Raw genomic sequence first — 21,491 nt, forward strand, 5'->3', positions numbered from 1 at the left:
ATGCAGTACATGGTTCTGGCATTACCTAGTGCAACTTTGTGTTTTTACTTCTTTCAATTGCTTCATCTGTTGTTTCAGACTGACACTTTACCTTTCTTATTGAAGTATCAAAAGGCACGTGAAGGCTCTTCTCATAAACGTAACGCTCAGAAGGAACTTCTCGAAGTAATATCACATCGGTTGCATGTAGACAATAGTATAGAATTCATCGGGAAGTTGTTGTTCAGTTCTAAGCAAGGGTCAGAAGTGCTGAAAACTGTTCGCCCTGCAGGCCAGCCTTTAGTGGATGATTGGTCCTGCCTCAAATCGATGGTGAGTATATTGATCAACATGATTTTTAACAATTTCAAAATTGTCTTCTGTTAGCATGCCTACGAGTCCTTCCCAAGTTGTATCTTATGCTTCACCTCTGATGGCAGACAACTTGGCCTGTCATTGTTGCATAGGATGCTAACAACCAGGGAATTTCCAAACACTATCATATCTTGATGGGGATTCTCATTAATGTTAAACTAACTGTAACTGTATGGGCGCCTTTAAGCATGTTCCTTTCGACTTAATACAAGAAAAAAGACCCTTAAGGATGTAATTATGGATGAACAGAATGAATTATGAATGTAATTATGGCTATTTAAGGCAGTCACAAATCAAGATTGAAATACCAATTTTGGTTTCTGGCTCATGTTTGCCATGATAACAAGATCGGATTGTGAAACATGTCCTAGTTGGTTTGTGGCTGCTTTTGTAGCAATACCTTTCTATCATATTGATGTTTCAGTGGCCTGTGATCACATGATCTTGTCATCATGCAATTGAGTCTATTTTCAAGCATTTTCTTGTCTGTACCAATTTGGTTGGACATGGCACAATTTTTTATCTAAGTGAAGACTTCTGCTTTATAATTTACTGGCGAATAAATAGGTGTATTATTTCCAGTTCTATTGGATAAAAATATATGAAGGTACAATCTACAGATCCATGATTTGCAAGACCAGTTGTACTCAATTTCGTTCTTGAGGAACTTCAACAACGAAACTTGTGTTAGATAACCTATAACCTATGGAATATGTGGGAAATTCTTTGGTTTTTGTTCCTTTGAATTTTATAAAGCTGTGATGTCTTTTTTTTTTTTCTCTTTCCAGGTGAGGACTTTTGAAGCACACTGTGGATCTCTATCTCAGTATGGGATGAAACATATGCGGTCTCTAGCAAACATCTGCAATGCCGGTATCAGCAAGGAGATGATGGCTGAGGTGTCTGCTGAAGCTTCCATTAGCATTCCTGCCGGTCAGTGGAGTTCTCTCCAGAAGGGATTCAGTGCCTGAGGTGACAATGAAAGACGGCTAGTAGTATGTTACTCATTGTGCATAGTATATAATGAAGTTGCTTGGATATCTTCTCCTGCAATGTGAATATATTGCTGAAGGGCTGGAGAAATTTGCATCCGTTTGTGTCACTTAGTCCATGGATTATTGTAGAAAATTCGTGCCTGATACTTGAGGCTATGGCTGAGCTCATGAGTGGCTCTTTGTTAGAAGTCTGTGTTATCGTTGGGCATCCATAATGAGCTATTATGCAATTAAACTGCTGTTTCCTTGTATGTCCTATGCATATGGGGTGAAAGTGAAGACGTGACAAAAAATTCTGGCTTGTATATAATTAAATATACAAGTATATGAATTGTACTACAATTATATTTAATTATATACAATTATATACTGGCTTGTATATAATTGTAGTACAAGTATATAATTAAATAAAATGTCATTTTATATGAAATTCTGAATTGTCATCAGTATGTTCAATTTGTTAGGATTTCTCAAGAACTTATGCTGGCACCATTGGTACGTGCAATTAGCTTGCTCCTATAGATTTGGTCTAGAACTCAGCATTAACTCGTCGGGGAAGAAGCTTGCACATTATTTATTGTAGATATATTTGTTCTTTGTATTAGGATCAAGTCGGTACTAAGAGAAGGGCGCGGGGGGTGAATTGGTGCGTATGTAAAACTTACGTCGAGTTGAAAATCTTCGTACGATAAAATCGTATCAAGGAGTGTTTAACTTTGAAAATGTTCATACGAGTATGCAGCTAAAGTAACGAGGAAGTAAAGCAGTTTGCAATAAAGGTAAACAACAAAACATAAATATAAATCGATTTATAGTGGTTCAGTCATTGTGACCTACGTCCACTCTCGATTCTGCTTCACTCGAGGCCACCAACTTTTCACCGTCGATCTTCTTTCTAATGGACAAAAATCAACTATCCTTACACTCTTTCTTCTTTTCACAAGTTCAGGAGAGAACCTTTACACCCCTCTTTTATAAGTGTTCCCTCACACACCTCCCTTAGGACTATCACTAAGCTCTTGGAGGAGGGACTCTATACTTAAAAGAGTTTTACAATATTGGAATCATTGAGTTTTTGCTCTCTTTTTGTATGTATTGCAAGCAAGAATTTGTGGGGTATTTATAGACCCCAAATGGCTTCAAAACTTGAAGCCAAAATTCAAATCCTCGAGTTTTTAGGGTATAGACGACACTATCGCTTGCACTGGGTGGTACCATCGCCTCCCAGTTTGACATTGAGTGGTATCATTGCCTGGTAGCATGGAAAAGTGTGCTATTGACTTTTCCAACTCATGGGTGGTTCCACATAATCTTGGGTGATCGAATGGGCCTTCTACTTGACCCAAAATAGTTGTAACTCAGGCCCAATGAGCCCCTAATTGAGTAGGCCTAATTATATTCTAAACTAATCTAATTAGAACTAAAACTACTTTGATCTAGACTTATTACAGAGCATTAATCACATGTTGTTCGATATGTCATTGGTTCATTCAGCGCTTCATCTGACCCTTCGGCGCATCGTCTTCTCCTTCGACGTATTACCCAATCGGCATGTTGCCTTATCGCAACATTTGATCTCCTTAGCGTAATGTTCGATCTTCTTGGCCCAATGCTCGAACTCATGGCAGAAAGCCTTCTATCGATACGTCAATCGATCCTCTGGCTCGACGTCCAATCTTCTAACATATTCCAATATGGTCTAACATTGATTCTTCCTGATTTAATTATCTTTTTATGATCGAAGCTAGTCCTCCGTTACTCAAAATATAGATTAGATCATTAACTCTATCAATTGATTTGATCGTATTAAACACTTTGTTGACGTGTTTCTTTCTTTTTTTTATGCTTATTTTGGAGCTTAAGCATGAGAAGCAAAATGTACTTTGATACCGACTAGGTTCTGGTGGAGTTGAAATTTATATTTTTCCTTGTTTGAAATATGATTTGATAAAGTTAACTCAATTTTTCCTTTCCCTTTTATCACCGGTAAGAGTCAAGTTTATAGTGCAGACATGTCCCTCCTTTTAATTTTGATGCTATTAGTAGTAGTTTAGTAGGTTATTTGACTATTAGTTACCATTAAGGCTTGTCATAGCTGTTAAACGTGAAACCTCTGGAGTGATTCTCTTTGCAAACGGACCAGTTGAAGAGGTGATTTAATGGTGAAAGAGAAATACTAATATGGTTGGCATCATCTCAGCGCTGGATCCTCGGGTAGTTGATATTCTAGTATCAAGTGACCAAAATTTTAATATTAGATAATCAACATCTCACATCTTAAATAATATTTTCTCTTATAATGCTAGTTAAATCCTCTAAATCACGTACTAACTTAAGCATTGGAAAGGAGTATTTTTGAGAATATCTTAACGTAATTTTACAAGGTTAGGCATAATTGGAGTCTAATTTGTTCGATGTTAATAGAAATTAATTTGGGATCAATTTAGAAGAAGGATCTCGGTTTACTCCGAATCAACTCCCAACTTAGATAATTAAAATATTATTAGATCTAGGTGGTCTTGGACCGGACAATAGGAGCATTGAGCCTAAATCTGATCAATTATTAAAAAAAAAAAAAAAAAAATAGCGTTGTGCGCGACATAAGAGGTGGGCGAAAGGAAAAAGATCGATGCAGAAAACAAAAGAAAGATAGAGGAGAGAGAAAGCTAGGTTTTGAGGTTTTTATTAAACGATCAAATGACTAAATTTTATCGATTTTGGTCCAAATTTTATATAGAGAATCCTTGCAATAAGCTCTTTAATCATAATGGTGCCAATCTACGATTTGTCCTATTCGAGGTGCTTTTCTGATATACTCACTTTGTGAGACTTAAACCTTTCCTTTTATGAAATTCATATATGATGATGATGATATGCTATTATTGAGCCAAGATCTGTATTCTTGATGTTATTATGATCCTCTAGTTATTTTAGAGAATACTTATTGTAAACATATTATCATTATTGGTGATAGTGGAGATTTGAAGTGGACCACGGTCTCGTGATTTCTTTCGCATTGGGCTTTTCACGTAAAAATTCAGTGTCTCACTTTATGATTGATTCATTGTTCTACTATTTATGCTGCTCTAGTTAATATTTGTTTTGGGTAACAAGTTGATATTTTGGTAAGGAACCCATTTTGATATACAAAAAGGGAAAATAATTATTCCACTATAATAGTTTTTCCCAATAAAGTGGTATCAAAGCCAAGTTATTTGGTACTAGTTTTTCTTGTGTGATTAAAATGGAAGAGTCAAACAATATGATTAAATTGTACTCTTCAAATTATTCCACATGGAGGTCTATGATGGAAGATTTGCTATATTGTAAAGATTTGTATAAGCTTATCAAAATTAAAGAAAATATTTTACATTGGAAGATGAGAAATGAGAGGTTCAACATAGAAAAGCTATTGTCTATATTAGAAGATGGATGGATGTAAATTTGCAAGAGCATATTTTTGATAAAACCAAAGCTGATGTTATTTGACAAATATTAGAAAATCTCTTTGTGAAAAAGATAGTGAGAAATGAAATTTCTCTCCTCAAAAGCTTATCAATTTAAAATATAAAAATGATAGTAACATTGTTGAGCACATAAGCTCGTTTTAGAGTATTGCAAACAAGCTGGTTACTATGAAAATGAATATAGAAGATGATATGCTAGAATTAATACTTTTTAGCTATTTATAAAAAAGTTGAGAAACCTATATGGTGACAATTTCTAACTCCATGCTAGAGGGGACTATAACTATAGACATATTTAAAAATAGTTTGTTAAATGAAGATGCCAAAAGGAAATAACAAGGAGAATCTTATTCTAATGCACTTATTATTGAAAAATAAGAAAGAAGTGAAAGAACTCATAATAGAAATCCATATGATTATAGAGGAAGATCCAAGTCTAGAAGAGATATCAAGTGTTTCCACTACAATAGGCCAGGTCACATGAAGAAAAAGTGTAGGTTTTGGAAGCGAGAATAGAATGAAAAGAAGAAAAATAAAAAAGAGACAACTACATTTATTGCTAAATATGATATCATTATTGTTTGTGATGACGGATGTATCAATCTTGTAGCTCACTCGACTAAGCATACCATGTCCTCAGGTCACCGGTGACACCTCTATGTCATAGATAAGATAGCGAATCATGATATAGGTGAGCCTCGAGGGATTCGACTAATTCAACCTACATCAAGAATCCGTCCCTACCTATAACGATGGAAGGTCACGTTGGTTAATCTAATTGCTTCACATTTATCGATTTAATATTATCGAGATAGGGGTTTCTTTGATTTGGTCTCCTAATATGACATGTTACACACATACACACTTAATATATATCTACATCGCATACATAATATATATATATATATATATATATATATATATATATATATATATATATATATATATATATATATATATATATATATATATATAGTAGGTTAGTAGGTGTACAAGTAATCACACATCACATGAGCAATCATACCAGAAAATCATGGACCATAGCTTAATGTGATCAAGCCCGAGCTAGTGGGCTTAATCACTCACATCAAGATCTATGTGTGTAGCGGTGCATCTCCATGCCCTGTGATCGTCTATCTTGTCCTTGTCGGTTCTGTTGGCATCTCGACGCATCTTCAAGCATCACGATCGTTTGTCTCATGGGTTTCACTATCACTTACATGCTTCTGTTATGCCTCATAGTGTAATTACAACTTAATCATAAGCACACAAGCCCGACAATAAACGAAAAATAAAATGGAGGCTTACAGGCCCCAATAATAATAATCACAATTACACACTTCCGACAGCCCATGATCATTCGTCCACATATCATACATCACATATACACATGATCATCATGTAGAACTACTAGATAATAATAATAATAATAGTAATAATAATAATAATAATAATAATAATAATAATAATAATAATAATAATAATAACAATAATAATAATAATAATCAATTAAACTTTTAATTAATTAATATTTTTTTGAAATCAAGGTTAGTAGGAAAATTTCTAAATTATGAGGGGTATTTTCATAATTTGGACAAAGGGACAAAATATGAAATTTCTCAAGTTCACAAAGGTAAAACTATCTTTTTGCCCAAAAACCCTACTACGGTTCTCCCTCTCCTCTGTTGCGGTCGCCTTATTAGTGGCGACTCTCTACGACGGGGGGCGGGGGTGCTGCCCTTGCCTACGGGCGGTGTGCTTACAAGCTGCTCCGCCCCTACGGGTGGGCTCCCCCGCGGGCAGCACCGCCTCCGCAGGCAGTGCTATCTTGCCGGACGAGCGCCCTTGTAGACCCTATCGCCCCTACTGGCGATTCTACCCACAAGCACAGCGCCCATAGGCCCCACTACCCCCGCGGTGCCTCTGTTCATGGGCTGTTGGCCCCCATAGGCAACTAGCGACTGCAGGAAGCGCTAGCGGGCTGTCGACCCCCGTAGGCTGTCGGCCGTCGACAGCAAGCCTACTGCACGTAGATGGCAGTGCTGCCATCTGCGAGGGTAGCAAGGGCAACAACAGTTGCTGCCCTTTCTCGCTTTTGTGTCAATGATTTTGACATAAAAAACTTCTCCAAAACACAACACACGAAGTTCAAAACCAATATTTCACCTGAACAACTTGGCTCTAATACCACTATGGGGAAATCTTGGGGTAACATCACATGCGTAGCAGAAGAATAGAAAACAAGATCCCCAAATTTCCTAAAGATGTGTTCGTCATCGTGCGAAGATTGGTGCACAAAATCCGTGAAACTTAAAATTGTGTATATTAAAGATTGTGTTACATAGGGAGATAATATATCCTTGAATCCCTACATATCTGTAGAAGAGGATGAATAAAGTCAAATGCCCTCATCTCTAGTGGTGATCCACATAGTAGGGTTGCAACGATGCTCCTCAAATCTCCAAGCCTACTATTTGAGGAGGAGAATAGGAGATGACAACCCAAAGAGGCTCTAGCCTATGAATCATTGGTTCCCTCCTATTTATAGATGTCTCCTATCAACTTAACCCTAGTGGATCTAACCCTATTGGGTATTGGATCTCCATCCAACTACCCAAGCCTCTTAGATTAGTTAATCTCTATCAAATAATCTCTCATTGGCTCTTAATGGATCTCATTCATAGGATCTAATAATTCAGGGGCTTATTGGATATCCAATAAGATAGGGGCTCCGACAGATATCTCATATTCGAACATTTACTCATCGCAACGCCTACCATATGTGTGTGACCCTCTAGGCCCAACATCAAGCTGGCCATGAGTCATACCTGTTAGAACTCCTTCTAGCTTAGTGAATTATTATATCCATAATAATTCACTCGACTCATCAACTGCAGACGTGCTAGGCCACTACGCCGTAGTCCCAAAATGATATAGGGGAACCCAATCCATTGGATCTATCTGCCCTTAGTTACCATATACCAATAGTCCCTCATCTATCTAATATCCTAGAGACCATATACCGAGCATGGTGCTATTATACCCATATGCTTTCTACTCGAGTCTCACTCTAATCGGATTCTCCTAGAGAACTCTTTATATCTCAATCTGAATGACCTTGACTAGGGATTTTTTTTAGCAAGAACACATGAGATATTCCTCTTATGACACTAAGATTGAATGATCCTCTATCAATACTCAATAGTTCTCATACGGTTGGCTACCACTCTCGATGACCGGTTGTGCTAGATTTGAAATTTTCAGACCTATAAGTCTGGTATCAAAGAGTGGGATACTCATACAAGACATCATTGGTATCTCAAGTCTAAGGATCAGATATACCATTGGGACAATTGAATCATTGTCTAATAATAAGGCATCATCAACTATCCAGCATTCCGTAAACAGATTAATAAGTGAACTAGCACATGTCCTGTGTCTCTAGTGTCCCCATACGAGTAGCTACGAGATCAGTTACATTCATCATATAAACGGGTATACAGCACACCAGTCTGTCTAATTATCTCGATGTCCCTCTTGAGTAACCTATGATCAGAATTATTTAGGGTTTGTGTTTAAAGATAAATCGATTTTATTATCGTGATCTCATCACAATTCGATTCTCATTGCACAAATCCATAGACATCACTATATATATATATATATATATATATATATATATATATATATATATATATATATATATATATATATATATATATATATATATATATATATATATATATATATATATATATATATATATATATATATATATATATATATATATATATATATATAGTGATAAAATATTAAATAATAATAATAAGCAAAAAGACTGTGTGTCAAGTCATAAGTGTCATCACTCACATGATTGGCTTGTATGATACCTATGACTAGCAATCTCCCACTTGACCTAAAGCCAACCACCTATGTGCCTGATCCCCATCAAACCTTTGTGACGCTCAAAGACAATATGAGACAATGGCTTTGTTTGTGGATCTGTGATATTATCTTCAGATGAAACCCTTTCCACTGTTATATCTCCTCGGGTCATGATCTCTCTAATAAGCTAGAACCTCCTTAGAACATTTCTGATGAGACCTGAGTTTCTTTGCTTGAGTAATCGCCCCGTTATTATCGCAATATAAGGGAATCGGCTCCTCGCTCCTTGGCATGACTCCTAGATCTATGATGAACTTCTTCATCCAAACTCCCTCCTTTGCTGCCTTTGCTGCAGCAATATACCTCCATATACCAGTAAAATATCATTAGTCCTTCTCAAGTACTTAATGATATACTTTATTACTTTCTAGTGCTCCAAGGCTGGATTTGCCTGATACTTGCTTATGACACTCAGAGCAAGCGCTATATCAGGTCTGGTATATAGCATGACATACATGATAGACCCTATCATTGAGGCATAGGGTATCCTATCCATGTTCGCCCTTTCTTCAAGAGTATTTGGGGGCATACTCCTAGAAAGTGATATCTCATGTCTCATCGGTATAAGACATTTCTTGGAATTTTTAATGTTAAACCTTTTGACAATTGTGACTATGTATCTGGACTACGACAAGCCAAGCATCCTCTTGGATCTATCTCTATATATCTGAATCCCCAAGATATAGGATGCTTCCCCTAAGTCCTTTATGGAGAAGTATCTAGATAACCAAATCTTTACTATGGATAGCATTCCTACATCATTTCCAATGATTAGGATGTCATCCACATATAACATCAAGAAGGTGATAGCGCTCTCACTTACCTTTCTGTATACATAAGGCTCATCTTCGTTCTTCACGAAGTCATGAGATCTGATTACTTGATCAAATCTTATGTTCCAACTTCAAGAAGCTTGCTTTAGTCCATAAATGGACCTAACCAACCTACACACCATCTTATTTGAGTAATCCTTGGACATGAATCCCTAAAGTTGTATCATATACACCTCCTCCTCGATGTTGTTATTGAGGAATGCAGTTTTTAAATCCATCTGCTAAATCTCATAATCATAGTATGCTACAATAACCAATAGGATTCAGATGGATTTTAGCTTGACTATGGGTGAGAATGTTTCGTGATAGTCAACACATTGCCTTTCGCAATACTCCTTAGCCACTAGATTATTCAATATTAACGGAAGGATGATCTAAAACATACCACAATGTTACTCCTTAAAGCTCGAAAAAGATATATGACAATATTTTCTAATTTACATTATTTTTGCTAAAGCTATGCTAAATTTATAATTATTTATGTCTTAAAAATCAAATTCTAACTTTTTTTATTTTTTAGATATTTTAAAGGGATTTTAACTCATTTTATGCATATTCGCAATATGCCCTAGCATACTATTAGTATGCATACTGTATTGAGCGAGACTCGGTACAATAGTACGGATAGAAATTATGAATCATGTTTGAATCTGTGTTTTTGCTAGGTGCCATTGCTTAAATATAATTACAATATGATGAGTAAATCCTGTGAGACACTTTTAATTTTACTTTTTGTTTCTAATTCTCAATTTGTTCTTTGCTTAGGAAGAACTTTGTTAAAAGAAGAAAGTACTATACAAATTGATTTCTAGGATTTTAGTTCATGTAGCTTTTGAGTATCCTCTTGATGAATCTATAAATTTGGTATCACTCTACTCACTCTATACAGTATTAGATAAACGAAAATGATTTTCTATTTTTTTATGTGAATCATAAATCTCTAAAAGTCTTTTGAATGAGACCAGTGAGGGCAACATCTTGAGTTCCTTTTTGTACTTGATCAACCCATCTTTCTCTCTATTCCACTAGTAATAGAAAAGGTAATTTATTCTAACTCTACAACCATATTGGGATTATATACTTTCTGTATGCAGAAAGATAATTCATGTTTTGTGATGTTTATATGCTTCTATCAAACCTTTAGCTTTTGCATAAGTTATGGCCATAACATTCCAAGTTATAGCAAGTGAAATCATGCCCGGTGCTTTGCAAACATGACATTATGGTTTATGGTCATAAGTTAGTGAATTTATATGAGAACATTAGAGCTTTCACAAGAACATGGCCTTTATAGGTAAGTTGTGAAGTTTTATTTTCTTATCTCTCTGCCTTAGCCTCAAACAAGTATGATCAGATTATTCAAAAATAAACATGGCTACCACATCAAGAGGCTTTGGCCACTACAAAATCTTAGGAAATTTAAATGTATGTAGTTGTATCCCTCTAGGCCATAGGATATTCATTATATTATTCAAGTCCATGGTACTCATTTGTTATGTCAATCATGTAGGAAAAGTAGTGCCAGCTAAATAACAAAAACACTCTACAGATTAGTGGGCTTCATTTATTGATTAGATTTTGATTGCTTGATTATATTGAAAACTCATAATAATCAGGTAATATTTGAATCTTCATAAAGAAAAAGTAAATAGTATTTGGTTATTTCGTGTTGAATTAGGAGGTAATATTTGACCGCTTGACTATATTAAAAGTTAAAAATAAATAGGTAATATTTAAATTTCTTGAAGAAAAATTAAACAAGATTTTGTTATTTTTCTAGAAAATATTTTCAAATGTAGATGTTCGTTTTCAATTAGGAGTGAGTTAGTCTTATTGCACCTTTTGTTGATGACATTTATAAGAATAGAATTATGAAGAATAGCTTAAGTGGAATTTCATATTGTCTTCGAGAGCAGCATTTGATATCTTTATTTATTGGTCTCATATTGTTGTCTTACGATAACACCAAAACTTAATAGCTATGCCAACAATTTGTGTTCCAAAAATGTTGCCGTTTAAAATCACAAATACCAATCTTAGCTAATCTCCCAATGGTAAGAAGCCTATGATGAAGCAATTTTCAACAAAATAATTAAACTCTAGGGAGGATAAGAACCTTCTGTAGCTTCACCTAACACTCCTCACTCAAACCAGTGTCACTAGAGCAACCTCTCAAATACCTATAAGCAAATTTAGTTAATAGTTGTGCCTTCCATATCTTTCTATCATCATAGAGGCTAAGGGAATACTAATCCTTGTAACCAAAGGTCCTCCCACTAACCCAAATAAGGATAGTATTTTACATGTATCCCATAATTAATTATTAACCAAACCAACATTTATTGTACCACCCAAAATGGTATAGGACGGGTGATATATACTTGTCCAGATGTGGGCCAATATGCAAACCATCCCATTTTGAGCAATTTAATTAACTTAATAAAAAATCAAAGATATAGTGGAGGTCCTATCCAAATTAATGTTATAAAAAAGAGATTATGACTTACGAATGCGAGCTCTCTTCTCCTTTAAGATGTTGTCGCCTCGCCATTGCTGCTTTGCCACTATTATTGTCATGCTTCATTGTCGCATAAGAGGTCACCAACTCGCAATCACAAATGCGAGCCCTCTTCTTGTGTAAGATGCTACCGCCTTGTTGTTGCTACTTCATCACTGTTCTCGCTACAACTTCGCCATTAAGTAAGATATCGTTGTTGTTACTGTTGTCACTTCGATGATATTATTGCTTCACCACTTCGATGATATTATTGCTTCACCAGTACTATTAATGTTGTAGCTTCCCAAGTACACTACTACTATTCTTTTTCTCCTCATCATCTTTCGTCTTCTTCCTTCTTCTTTCACCACTTCTTCCCTCTTTCTTCCTTCCTCCTTCCTTCTCTATTCCGACATCGCCCTTCCACTTCTCTCTCTTTTTCTTTCTCGCCAAACCCCCAGTATATACCACCAGCATACCATGTGTTAATATACCAATATAGACCGATATGTATCATTCCAATATATTATCGAAATGGGTTTAGTACTTGAAAAGACAAACCCTAAATCAAACTAGAAATTATGACATTTTTAAAGTTAAAATCCATATTTATAAATGTTAGCTTCAATAAAAGAGGGACATCAAATAATCAGTTATCATATATCACATCAATAGAAATACTATCACTGATGAAGAAAGATAAACCCTCGTAGAGAAAATATAGAGAAAAAAACTCCAACAACAATTAACAAGAGAAGAATTAACATGCTTATAAGGGGAGATAATGTCATTTAACAGTAATCACTTTGACCTAAAGATTGGACTCCTAATTCAGCACTATGGAAACTCTTTTTCACTTAAAGAGCAAGACTAGTAGTGGTCAAATGAATGCCCTAACCACCATCTTGTTTGGGGAGCGTAATAATATCCTAGGAAATTAGATAAAGCCATTAGTATTATCAAATTTTTACTATAAGAAATCCTTAATATAATATTCTGAAACACTTTTTTAAGTATCAAGACATTTAAAACATGAAAAAGGGTGACATTTAAAAAAAATTAATGAGGGTGATCCAATTCTATATTTTGATAATAAAATCAATTAATGAGTTCACAAACTAATATACTTTTGAGAGAAGTGACATAGGAAATATATCGATCAAGGACTCGAACCATCAAGGGCAAATTGTCGAAGTAGGAGAATCAAACATTGTGCTAAGAAAAGTATTATGTTGGAAATTAGACATAGAGTTGGATGATTGAACTTTATGCTATAAGTTTGGGTATCTTGCTAGAAGAATTAGATATTATGCTAAAATAACATATATCGTAGAAAAGTTGACATGCCGATAGATTGAGTGATATGCTGATGGAAAGGGCGACATGCCAGAGTTTCAGATAAAGTATCAAAAGATTGGACGACTTGCCAAAATATCATACAACATGTTGAAAGCTTTGTAATTGTGCAGGATATGTTGTTGAATTATTAAAGTTCTGTTTGATATCTTTTTAGGTCAAACTAAGTTAGGATTGGGCCAAAACCATGTCAACTTGTTGATAAAGCCAATGGGCTTTGACCAAGGTTAAATTAGGCCTATTAAAAGGCTAAAACAATGGACTTGAGTTGGCTTGGGTAGTGGTACTACTAGGCACAAGTGGTGGTACCGCTTAAGTCAACCGATAAGCATAAACATTATTTATCAGTGCTACCGGTAGTGGTACCACCTATATTGATGGTGGTATTACTTAAAATTTAAAAATTATAATAATGGTACTGTCCAAAAGTCTAAAATTGTAATATCAAAAGTTATAACGGTAGTACTACCATGTGTCAACGATAGTACCGCCTATGCCCTAAAATTTAGGGGATTTAAATTTTTTGACTCTATTTTTTAAGCCTCTTGGGGCCTATAAATACCTCACTAAGGTTTGGTTGATGGAGCATCAATTTATAAGTTGGTAAAGAGTTGTAGCTCTCTCTTTGGATATTATTTAAGTCTCTTTTTTTGAGTTTAGAGATGATTCTGAGTTATAGGAGGTGATTCTAACTTATAGGAGATAAGAGATATTATAAAAGAGTGAGTGTGGAGGTTCTCTCATAAGCCTATTAAAAGGATAAAAGCTATAACAATGATAGTTGATTTTCATCTGTTGAAAAGAAGATCAGTAGTGAAAGCCAATGACCTCGATGAAAGAGAAATCGAGAGCAAATATAAGTCAGAAAGATTGAACCACTATAAATCGATTTGTATTGTTTCTCTTGATTTTAATTTATTGTTACTTACTAATTTACTTTACTTAGAACCCTTACTCACATTTTTGGTTAATTTCATTTCCAATATGGATTTATTAATGGACCTTTAAAATCAGTTAAAATTTATTATAATACTAATTCACCCTCTCCTCTTAGTGTCATTATGATTCTAACACCCACCAGCCTAGGATAACTTAGACCTATTCCAAGAATCAATTTTACCATGAAGACTTCAACATAATATCAAAGGGCGATTTAAGAATTCTATGAGGGATGATTATAGTACTAAGATATTTAAAATGGAACTTTCTCTTACCAACTCTCATGCTACGAGAAAAAAAAAATCATATTTACTAAGATTAATGAGTTGATTCATAAGAGTCTCATAAGCCTTGAGATTATCCTTAATGGTTTCACAAAATCTTTTATTCACCCTAAAGCATGTCAAAATATCATTTACATATATAATATGAGAGAAACATATACATTTTTAAATTTAAATAGGGTAAGCAACTTATCATCAATAGCCTTATGAAATAGGCAAGAAAGGATTTGAGCCACAATGATGTATAGATATAGGGATATTAGTCCCCGATACCCCTATTGCGCTTGAAATACCTTAATCCCTTACAATTAATAAGATATGAAAAGATATAAATAGAAATATGAGTTTTAATCGAAGACATAAATTATATAAAATAATTTAAAATAATATAAATGCAAATAATGACATCCTAAGAAAGATGGTCATATTCTTTTTCAAGATCAATTTTAAACATAACTAAAGGACTCTTACCCTTATTTCAAACGTAGAATGAACCACTTCTTAAGCTATCAAAATATTATCATGAATACTTCTACTTGAAAGAAAAGCTGATTACTCAATACGAAACAAATTATTCAAGAGAGATTTGATATGAGAAGCTAAAAGCTTAGACAAAACATTATACACCACATTACCTAGAGAAATGGGATGAAAAATATAAAATTTTTCTAGGAATGAAATATTTAGGGATGAAGACAGAGAAGGTTCTAGTCTAATCAACTAACAAAAAGCCATGAAAATATAATTAATTAAAGGCCTTAACAAGATAATCTTTTTTAGTATGTCAGTTGTATTGATAAAATTTAAAAGTATACCTATCAGTCCTAGGACTTTTACTAAAGTCGAACAACCTAAGAAACTTACAGATTTTATATTTGTTAAAATATCTAATGAACTTAGAACCTTGATCATTAAGAATACTATTCATATTAGGCTAAAGGGATTTAGAATTAAAATAAAAAAAGGGCTTATTCATATCCTCACCATAAAATTGAGAATAAAAGGAGATGAATTTATGAGAGACAAGCTCAGGTTCATAAGTACACTAATGGTAATGTTATGAATGAAATTCTACTTATATCTATCAATAATTAAATTATGATAAAATCTCATATCCCTATTCTCGTTCTGAATCTATCTAAACTTGATCTTGACCGAAGTCTTTAGGTTAACATACCTAGTAAGAGTCTGAATGTGATTATAAAGGGATCCCAACTCTATAATATCCTTGTTTAAGATAATAGCAATGGCATCTAGAAGCTATAACTTATTAATATCAACTTTGTCATTAATATCACCCAAAGTATTCTAATTCCACTTAGACAAGACTCCTCTAAAGTAAAAAAGGTTATTAAATAGAGAAAGCATCTAAATGTACCAAATATGATAGTAATTTTGCAATGAGTTACTAATAGAAAATATATTTTTCTAATATATTTTCTTTCCGATATTTCAAGCAATGACTATAAATAAATGGAACAATTATGTTGTTTAACCTTGTCTTTCTTAATATTTTTAAATATTTTGTATTTGAAAATAAAATATATAAACCTTATACTATATAAGATCATTGGACAAACACAAAATGATGGTGATTGAAGCATCTAATAATATGAGAATCCATTTGAGAAGCCAAACTCAAAAGAGGTCATGTTGAACATAAAGATATTTATGTAGTTGTTAATATAAGAGAATTCAATAATATGCTTTTGTCCTATATCAATTTGTGTTGGATTGGGAAGAAGGAAGAAGAGGAAGCAATGAAGGAGAAAGAAGAAAGAAGATGGATCAAAGGAGGGAGGATGAAGAAAAAGATAAAGCGGTGAAAGAGGAGAAAGAGGAGACAAAGTAGTGAGAAAGGACATGAAGAAAGAAGAGGAGAATGATAAGAAGAAAGTATGTACCAAAGAGAGAAATGCTGGCTAATGAGTGAGCACCATCCAATAGCAACAACATAATGAGAAATATGGTGATTCTAAGGTTTTCATATATAATCTAGATTAGACCACTTAAAACAAGAGCAATTCACATACCGATCCACATTTAGACTAGTACGCATAACATGTTTTATACCATTTTAGGTGGTATGATGATTTTTACTACATATGTAATTTTGTTTGATGGATTTTACCTTCAATCATTTTATTTTAGAAAATCAAAATCTTGCCTAAAAAGAAAATCTTACTTCGATAAGCTCTAGTTAATTTCATATGATCATCTCTTTTTCTCTTTTCTAGGTGTTCATATTATGATAAAAATAATATTATTTGTAATATAAAAGAATATCAATAATCACAAAACTTTTTTTTAAGATATATATTAATGGGAGTAAATGTACTCATAGAAGCTTGCAATCAGCTTTGTACAACAAAAACTACTACATGGCTTATTATATCTTTTCATAAGACATTCTAATTTTAGTGCTTACTATATCACTTTATAAAGCATCCTAGTTTTAATTTAATGATCATTTGTAATAAAGAATTCTGGAAATGATATTTTTCTACTTTTATTTAATAATAATACTCTTATATCTATCTCCCCCAAAATCTCTTTCACAAATTATGGATCCTTTAAAGAGTATTCTAAGTAGATAATAATAGAAATTTTTTTGAAGTGATGCAAAGTCTACACAGTTCTCTTGACATATCAAGTTAAAATGTGATGAAAAGGTAAAAAAAATAATAAATTTTTATCAAAGTTTTGAAAACTGAAACAATCTACAAAATATTTATAAAGGTTTCATGTAGAATGTTTTTGATTTGGAGTTCAATCACCTTAGCTAAATAAAATTATAATAATTTTATAAATTTATGAAGTAGTGGAATCTATTTTAATAATAATGTATCTCATATATTTTGGTTCTACCTTTTATAAACTCTTTTATACTCTTTATAAATATTTTCTAATCTACTTTATGGATTTCATAACTTATAAATTTAATTTAATTTTTTTGCTCTTTTATCAATTATAACACATTTTAATCAAAATTGTGTCAAAAATAGCAAAAATGACTTAAGGATAAATTAAATTGATATCTAATAACAACAACCTATATGATTATTTTTTGATAGTACTATTATTTTTTTAATAATTCATACTATATTTATTAAGATATTAATTAAAAGTATTATTTTATTATTTAATATATCATTATAGTCGTATTTGATTTATAGATATTTTTACATTTTCTTTTGATAAAGGGAGAGAAAAGTATCTCAGTCTTTTACATAATCCTGAAGTCATTCTTTTCTAGGTAAAAAGAAAAAAATAAAAAGTTTTTCTAATGATATTATCTTATAAATAAATATAATTTTATTAGTATTATATTTTAAAAATTAAAATTATGTAAAGATAATCTTGATACGCATAAAAGATATTTTAATGAAAGGATATGTCTCTTACAACAATATCAGTTAAATGTGACATTTGGGATGCTTTTTAGGCTCTATAAATAGAATTGTAAATGGCTATAGTTTATTAATTCATATTTCAATATAATTCCTCCTCTTTATTTTTTAAAAATATTATTATTATTTTGTTTTGCTACTTGGTATGGTAAGAGAGGCTAGTTAACTAACTCTATGATTATACTCATAAGAAAGATAATATCGATTTGTGTTCGCAAAGATAAGATAGATTGAATATTGAGATTAGAATTACAATAATAACTAACTCTATGATTATCCAACAATTTAAGATGAAATTTCAATGAATTTTGGTTAGAATTACAATAATAAATTAATATGATTAAAACTGATTAATTGTCATATTTTTCTTAATAATTCAAGCATTTAACTATTTATCATCTAAATTGAGAATGGTCAGCATTTACTTCTAGTTTTGTCTAATTGTTCATTGATCTTTGTTGGATTAATTAGATGCATAATTTATGTGAAGGAAAATTGTATTAAATTTAAAATTAAAAATAAGATATATTATTATTTGAGACTCAAAACCTAGTGTATTAATAAAAATATCATCAGTTTATAGATATTATTTAAAAATTTAAAAAATCCGAAATAAAAATTTTCTTTTTTAGTGACAAATAAAAGAATATCAAATCTCATTATATTAATAATAATTTTAGTAGTTTAAAAACATTGCTTCGTACAAAAAAAATACCACGTCTTGTTTCTTTAACATACAAATTCTAAAAGAGTAAGGTACACGAAATTTAACGTAGATGATAGCTGTATATAATGGTGTGATGTCAAACTACCCGCTACGTAGATTGGGTAAATATAACAGAATGATTTTAGAATGTAACGCTTGGGATGGGTGGCATCTATATAACCCGAGGGCCCACTCTGTTGCAATCACAACTATCTCTCCCCTCGCGCGTTCTTGGCTCTCGGCTCTCGGCTCTCGGCGATCTCGTCGTTCTGCGAAGGTCGGAACTACTCTCCGACGAACACGAACGGGTACAGCTGTGAGGGTCCTTTCCTTCAATTTTTATTACGGTGATCTCATTCCTTTCTTTTTTTTTTCCTCTTGTTTTGTTTCGTTTCGCTTGGTTCTTCATCCGTCGAAATTTTGATTAGAGTTCAAAATTTTTGTTGGTCTTGGGGTTCTTTTAATCGATTCTTGGTTGTCGACTTTCTTATGTGAAGATCGATTTTTCTGGTTTTCTTGATCGTTTTTCGTCGCCTAACCAATTGATAGAATATAAGATTTCCCCAACTGTACGAGGAAATCTCTCTATTTTATTGAGAAAAATCCTCTATTCTGTTAAGGGAAATCCTTTCTCTTAATTTATATAAATAGGAGAGGGAACATGTTAATATATTAAAACCTATGCCTTCACAACAACAGCAATCATAACAATCATAACAGTAGCGATTTGCTCTTGCCCTACTCACGAAGTCTCTCGCTTGTAAACCATTCTTTGCATCGATCCAAGATTGGTATACTAATCAGGAGCACCATCTTGCGGGGGCATGATAGAAGATCAGATTTCCCCAACTGTATAAGGAAATCTCTTTATTCTGTTGAGAAAAATCGTCTAGTCTGTTGAGGGAAATCCTTTCTCCTAATTTGTATAAATAGGAGAGGGAACATGTTAATGTATTAAAAGCATTTTTCATTTCTTCAATAAAGCTTCTTCACTTCTTCAATAAAGCTTCTTCAGTAATTGTTCTTATGAATAGAGGAATTTTCTCAATAGAATAGAGAGATTTTCTTATATAGTTGGGGAAATCTTATCTTCTTTCATGCCCCCGCAAGATGGTGCTCCTGATAAAGATACTAATCTTGGATCGATGCAAAGAATGGTTTACAATCGAGAGACTTCCTGAGTAGAGCAAGAGCAGATCGCTGCTATTGTTACGATTGCTATTGTTATGAGTAGAGCAAGAGCAAGAGCATTGGTCGCTGGCCGAAGACAAGAGAGCGAAGGCTACCACGGTGAAGAAGATGATTGGCTGTGGAGCCTCTTAGGAATGTGGCTACAGCAACATTGGTCGCTGGCCGAAGACAAGGGTGAAACTTCGCTTTCTCAACGACTTTGGTCGCTGGCCAAAGCAAGAGCGAAACTTCACTTTTTTAATACAACATGTTCCCTTTCCTATTTATACAGTTGGTATACCAAAAGCTTATCGATGACTGCATTTTGAAGAATAGGTCTCGTATCCTCGCTTTCAAGACTGCACCTGAAGCACCGGCCAGCAAGCTGCCCCAGTTTGACGAGCCCATTCAGCCGCAGAAGAAGCAGTAGAGGCGAATCCCTAAAGAATCAGAGAGGGTTTTGGTAATCCACGGCTTGTTGGATGATAATGTTTTGAATCTCCTTGACTGGGGAAGCAATAATGTGTTGGCGATTGGCCTTGAGGACGCAGTGTATCTCTGGGACGCTGCAAACGAGTCGACTAAGCTTCTACAACCCGTAGAAGACAGAGGACCTATCACTTGCATCCGCTGGTCGCCAGACTGTGCAGTTCTAGCTGTCGCATTTGGCAATTCAGATTTAGCCCTGATTGATCCAGCAACAGGACATGTCATGGATGGGATGGAAGATGAGAACCAGGCCCCTGTGTTGTCACTTGCATGGAGAAGTAATTCAATCTTGACGGTCGGAAGATTTGATGGCACTGTTGTTGATTATGACTTTAGAAAGGATGACATGTTCATCTGTTTCTATAATGGGCATCGGCGTAGAGTTTGTAGTCTTAAATGGTCCATGTTGTCAGGGCGGTATTTGGCGAGTGGAGGGCAGGACAAACTAGTGCACATATGGGATGCCTGCATGCTTGTCTCACGTGACCATCCACGTCAACGTCAATGGCTTCATAGGATCAGTAGCCACACTTCCATTGTGAAGGCCGTTGACTGGTGCCCAACTCGGAGCAACTTGCTGGCTTCTGGTGGAGGTTGCAATAATAATTGCGTTAAGTTTTGGAACACCGTTAATGGTGCTTGCTTGAACTCGATTGATGTTGGCTCTGAAGTTTGTGCATTGTTATGGGACAAAAACAAATCTGAATTACTGACCTCCCATGGTTCGCCGAACAATCAACTCACCTTGTGGAATTACCCATCCATGACGAGAGTGGCTGAGGTTTCCGGTCATTCATCCTAGGTTCTTTCCTTGGCTGGGAGTCCACTGGGAGGTGTAGTAGCTTCTGCAGCAGCAGATGAGACAATCAGGTTTTGGAATATCTTTGAGACTCCCAAAATAACAAAACCTGAACTGCCCTTTGCCCAATTTAATGTTCTCATAAGATGAAAAGGCGAATAGGTGGAAATGATTAAGATTCCAAATGGAAGACTTCTCTAGTGCTTGACATGAAGATATGTTGTTGGTAACATTACAATGGGAAGTT

At 34.0% G+C, this 21,491-nt stretch overlaps 1 protein-coding gene across 1 annotated transcript; it reads left to right on the top strand.

Moving 5' to 3' along the window:
• LOC103973257 (cell division cycle 20.2, cofactor of APC complex) lies at nucleotides 1–21,247 on the top strand. The gene is made up of 6 exons (XM_065136460.1): nucleotides 1–12; nucleotides 79–312; nucleotides 1,143–1,287; nucleotides 1,479–1,537; nucleotides 20,249–20,382; nucleotides 20,473–21,247. The coding sequence occupies exons 1-6, from the start codon at nucleotides 1–3 to the stop codon at nucleotides 21,245–21,247; spliced, it is 1,359 nt and encodes a 452-aa protein (XP_064992532.1).
• Nucleotides 21,248–21,491: the final 244 nt, after the last annotated feature.

Source organism: Musa acuminata, chromosome BXJ3-1 (genome assembly GCF_036884655.1).
Source record: "Musa acuminata AAA Group cultivar baxijiao chromosome BXJ3-1, Cavendish_Baxijiao_AAA, whole genome shotgun sequence".
NCBI lineage: Eukaryota > Viridiplantae > Streptophyta > Magnoliopsida > Zingiberales > Musaceae > Musa > Musa acuminata.